General features: G+C 39.9%; 1 protein-coding gene across 1 annotated transcript; it reads left to right on the forward strand.

Annotated features, from left to right (window-relative positions):
* The first annotated feature begins 330 nt into the window (after positions 1-330).
* Positions 331-5198, forward strand: LOC113010867 (protein shisa-like-2A). Its single transcript, XM_080292835.1, has 3 exons — positions 331-1307; positions 1730-1869; positions 2044-5198. Exons 1-3 carry the CDS (start codon positions 988-990, stop codon positions 2223-2225), a joined length of 642 nt encoding a protein of 213 aa, XP_080148961.1. The 5' UTR covers positions 331-987; the 3' UTR covers positions 2226-5198.
* The last annotated feature ends 399 nt before the right edge of the window (positions 5199-5597 follow it).

Here is a 5597-nt window from a genome sequence, read left to right on the forward strand (position 1 = left end):
GTGCAGCTGCTCCCTGGTTGAGCATATATGGAGTTGGGAACAAAATGTTTTTGTATTTGCACCCTATTTATATTTTTATTCCCACAGTGTAGAAGCAACACCTCTGGAACATCACTTAGAATTAAAAGTCAGTGGAGTAGCCTGCTTTAATTATCACAGCACTGCTTGATTGCTGCCATAACTTACAGATAATTTTCTGCCCACCAGCTGTTCAGCGTTGTGAAGCTAAAATGATCAGATGGGCACAGAGCTCTGTCATGCTCTCCACTGCATTGCTGTATCTTAAATTAAATATTCCAACAATAATCATACTATTTAAAACCTCAGAGTAAGTGGAGTGAGCCAGTGTGTGTGTGTGTGTGTGTGTGTGTGTGTGTGTGTGTGTGTGTGTGTGTTCAGGTCTTTCTCATGTTGTGGGGCCCTGAACTTGTCACATAATGGGGACATGTTTCTTTATGGGAACCAAAAGCAAGTCCCTTTGATGTTATTCGGTAATGTTGTATGGTTGAGGCTGGGTTAGGTGTAAGAAGTAAACACTTCATCTGCTGTGAACTGAAGAACTAAAGGCAGTGCTGACACATCTCATTAGCGTTCCCATCCCCGTATTAGCTCCTGAAAAGGACTCTCTGACTTCAGTGATCTCCAGCCTAATGTTCAGTTCAATTTTAGCTTGTGAACCGTCCAGGGTGCAAAATCTGCTAAATCACAGCTGGGAGAGTCCACTATCACATTATAGCACACGTCATAAATTGTAAATGCAATGAATGAAACACTGTATTAAAGTAAGGTTATGGTCAGGCAACTCGAAAGTCACGAAGTCAAGGATATGCATTCTCATGTTTGCGTGTGTGACTGAAGAGAGAGAGAGAGAGAGAGAGAGAGAGAGAGAGAGAGGTAGGAGGTTGGTGGGCGCTGCAGTTTTCTTCAAATTCAAAGTTTTTCACCTCCATCTCTCTGCGCGTTCACTCACTGAGAAACACGCTGCCGATGAAAAACAACGCGCTGCTCCACTGGTCTAACCACGGGGCGCGCTCCCACGCAGGAACCTTCCTCTTCTATTCCTCCAGCCGCTCATTAAGTGTTTTTTTTCTTTTTTTTCTTTTTCCCCCCTCTTTCTGTTGCAACATGAGCGCTGAATGCAGCAGTTACTACAGCGCTGACGGGGTGTTCGTGGACTCGTTCTCCTGTCCTAAACCAGGGAATGCTGCCGCTGCCATCTACTGTTGTGGATTTAACGATATTAAATATTGCTGTGATGATGCAAACAGTTTTTTCCCGTATGAGTACGGGTACATGTGGTGGCTCAGGCAAGTGCAATTTTATTTTATTTTCTGCCTTAAAAAATAAAATAATGTGCTTGTTATCAGTGGATGAGCTAATCACTAATAATCACAATATTTTCTTCATTTTTAATGTTTACTTTTTTGCGCAATAAAAGCCTCACTTAACTGACATTATTGAACCCTTAATCTTTGAGAAATCCAATTGCCTCTGTTCCTGCTGTTCCTTGAAGACTTCAGTTCATCCATTCACTGCATAAAGAACTCGTTTTCGTTTTAATTCTGCGAGTAAGACCCATCTAAGGAATGCACTTAAAACATTTAGCAGATAAAAAAGTTGTTTTTCACGTTCATTGTGTTTTTTAAATCCTCACATCAGTCAGTGTCCTCTCCTCTCTGTTCATTAAGGGATCAGGTTAAAAAGATGTTTTTCTCTCTTCTCCTCTCAGTATCGGTGCTCTGGTCGGTCTGTCTATAGCAGCGGTCGTCCTCCTTGCTTTCCTCATCACTGTGTGTGTCCTCTGCTACCTCTTTATCGTCACCAAACCCACTCGTCGTCTTGACAACGGCCTACCCCTAAGAGCGCCAGGTTAGTATGAATCCTCCCCTGAATTCCCTCTGATGATAGGAATTTGTTTGTTTGTGTAATTTCTGACAAAATCTCAACACTTTTACTTTTTATTTTTATCAATATTGAAGTCTTTTACAGAGAGCTCGTAATAAATCATTTTATTCTGTGCAACTGTCTGTGGCTTCTTGGCAGGAGATCCCAGTGAGGGGCCGAGTCATGTGAGGGTGCCCTGCGCCGCTGCTCCACAAAGATTCAAAAATCCCTTTGTGAACAGGAAGGTGGATTGTGACAATCAGTCGCCAGACCCAGAGCACCTTTTCCAGAGGTGTTTTACACCCACAGTCACTGGAGTGAAAGTGGAAAGTCCTTCATAAGGACAGCAGCACTCTGTCAATAAGGCAAATCAATGAGGAAACAGCCTTGTGGTACAAGTGGACAACTATGAATGAGAGGAAAGTAACTGATACAGTGTGAGCGGTGGCTGAAAGGAGTATATACTGAGTAACACAACTTTAGACCAGTAGTAAGAAGCACACGCTCAGAAGGCTGTGACGTTTCTTGCCTTGTTGACATTTTTCATGCATTAAAGTCGTCTTTCCTCGTGGCCTCCTCACGGGTGGAAATTACTTATCCTCCATCTTTTTGGAAACTAATGCATAAATTTGGCTTTCTGAAAGCCAAAGATTCATTTGAACACATGAATCATTGAGTCATATGCAGTTTACAGTGAGGACATACAGTTTTAAGCACATTTATGTGCTGAAGATGTTGCATTTGGGTAAGAGAAAGCCAAACTAGTGTTTTAAGTCGGGAGGCACTCTGATTTGAATCTTATTTTACTCAGGGACTGAAGGATTTGTGGGAGTGAAACGTTCCCAGCACAACACAGAACTGCACCATCAGTTGACTTTTCAGATCTTTAAAGTGGCTTATGTTTACATTCTCTGGACAAGCAACCTCAAGTAAAACCCTTTGTGATGGCTGGAGGCGGGCTTGAATTGTTGGGTATCTCTTATTCTGACACTGGAGTTTGTGGTTTATATTCTGTGTCCTGCTGGCAGTCCGGTACAGGTTTCTTATAACCACAGTCATCATGTTTCTCTAACATAACCAACAAGGATTCTGCTGAATCAGTTAACATGAAGGAGTCTGATGGCAGCGTAATTCTCACAGATTTTAGAGTTAAAATCGCATCACTGTATACCTGAATCACTTTTAAAGGATACCATTGTTATTCATTATTATTGTGAAGAATGAACCAGTCAACGTATGCTGTGCGCTGTACAGTATCACATAAACAAAACCTCTTCTATTGCATAAAATCTGGGAGGCAGAAGAGGATCTAACACAGACGGTACTCTGATTAAAAAAGCTGAACCTGAATGGAATAGTGAGGTGCTACATCAGTGAATCACATGCAAGCACACATTCCTGGGGGAGTACATTTCCACTAATAAACTGTGATCATTATGGCATAAGATCTATTAACTGGTGATGGCAACAAATGCTTAGAATGTAAAATTTTGTCTGAGTACTGTTAAGCGCTGTCCAGTGTTTTGGCACATTAAAAGCCTTCAAATTCATGCATCTGCTACTGAAATGGCACTTTGCAGCTGTATTTAATGGATGACATTAAGCCGAATGTTCCCCCAGTACTGGCTCATGTGGTTCGGAAACCTAAAATATAGGATGAATAGATAGGTGTTTCTGGAAAGAAGCATGCATTTTATTGTAAGAGTGTCCTCTAGTGGCCATAGTAATAATGACTAAGAAGAGGAGGAGGTCAGGGTGGATGGATGGGTTGCTATAATGCTGTACTTTCAAATGGTCCTAAGCAGTGTTGGGGTTGTTATGCATTTAAAAAAGAGAAAAAAAGAAAAGAATGTATTACACATTAGTCGTTACTTTTCTTAAAAGTAATGCAGTATGTTACTCAATTACTCGTCAGAAAAAGTAATTAACTACACTACTTGTTATATTACTTTCTTGTCACATTGTAACGTGACCTGAAACACACTGTCACATAATCACCAACAATATAACAACATAAACCTGAGGCTACACTTTAGTAGCATTCTGGGTTCTTGGCTAGCTTTGTGTTAACATGCTGTCCGTGCAGATGCCTACAAAGAGCCGAAGCTGTGTTAGCAACTGTTATGGATGCAGTTTGCACTTTACCATCGCACTCTTGTCCCTTTGTACAAAAACCCCCCCAAAAAACAAAAACTGTGAAACTGAAAAATTCAATGTGATTACAGTAACATGCTACAATGGAAGAGGTCTGCTTTAACCTAATGCCATTTTTCCCTCATACACCTTACCAAGTTTTTTTCGTGCCTAAATCTAACCAAACCGAGGTGAAAAACATCTGTGATCAAAGGTGGAAGTTTTTCCAGGACAAAATCAAAGCTTTCTGACCACCGTGCCATTTAGTCAAGAACAATTTGTTAGTCTTTTTTTATGTATACAAAGCTTTTATTGTTAGGACATCTCAAGCAAGATGGTGCAGACAGCAAGCCCTATACAAACACAGTCAGCTTTGATGAGTTTCAGCTTCGCTTATCATGTTGGCTTTCAAGCTTTTGTGTGATGAGTTCTGATCGGTTTTCACTGTTATTGTAGAAGCTGCTGTTTTGTGAACTCACTAGAAGGCTGTTCTTAGTATGTTCTGGATAATCAAACCTTTCAAGTGCACTTGCTTTTTGTTTTTTGTTTTTTTGTTGATGATCTGAATGTTGATGCGAAATGAATGCAAAACGTCCGATATCTGTGCTTTGATTGTTCATGTTTTAATTTGGTTACCGAGCTCCGTAACCAAATTAAAATTCCTGTTTCAACACTGTGCCATTTTCTCTGTTAAAACGTGGTCTAAACGTAAAAAAGAATTTAAAAAGCCTCCTTTAAGAATTTTTGTGTTTTGCTAGCATGTAAGTGTGAGCTCTGTTATTTAACATTAATTTACATTTGATGAAAGAGGAAAACGAGATGTTTACTAAGTTTCATCCATATTTGTTTGACTAGAATGGCTTTCAAATGCTTCACTTGAATGTACACATTCACACTATTCTTCAAAGAGCATCAGTAAAACCTGAATGAAAGTACATCACATCATATGTCATGCAGACGTGGTGCCTGATCAACTGCAATGTGAATACTATTTAAGTGCACAACATGGAAATTATTTATCTTAAAAATAACACCACTCCTTGCGCTCTTATTCTCTTTTCATTTTCTTTGGGTGATCATAAGGTTTCTCTGCACAAACATGCTTTTCAAAGAAATACTTAAAGTTAATGTTTGTTGTTTTTCTATTAAATGTGTTCAGCTGAGCGACTGATGATGATGAAGCCTTTGTCTGGCTCACTTTCTATATTGCAGGCTGCTTTGGTGGTTGAAGAAATTAAGAGACACAGATTAGAACGGTCAGTGAGACTCCGAGTTAGACAGATTTGTTACTGGCTCTCAGTTCTTCTAATCATTTCTCTGCAGAGAGGCAAAGTCTCTGAAAGCCAGCAGGAGTGACAACAAGCCCTCTTTGATCATCGTGCACTGCAGTTCAAAGAGTTAGGCACACTGGTTATTAACCTTATTTGGGTTGTAAATAAAACTATACTTCCATAACAGCCATCAATTACAGGTACAGCAATCTGTATGTGTAGAAAGCACCAAAGGCATTTTGCTCACTCTGAGTATAATGACAAAGAATATAAATGGCTTATATTTTAGATTCTTTTTACAGTCTAATT

The sequence above is a fragment of the Astatotilapia calliptera genome, chromosome 18, assembly GCF_964374335.1.
Source record: "Astatotilapia calliptera chromosome 18, fAstCal68.1, whole genome shotgun sequence".
Classification (NCBI taxonomy): Eukaryota; Metazoa; Chordata; class Actinopteri; order Cichliformes; family Cichlidae; genus Astatotilapia; species Astatotilapia calliptera.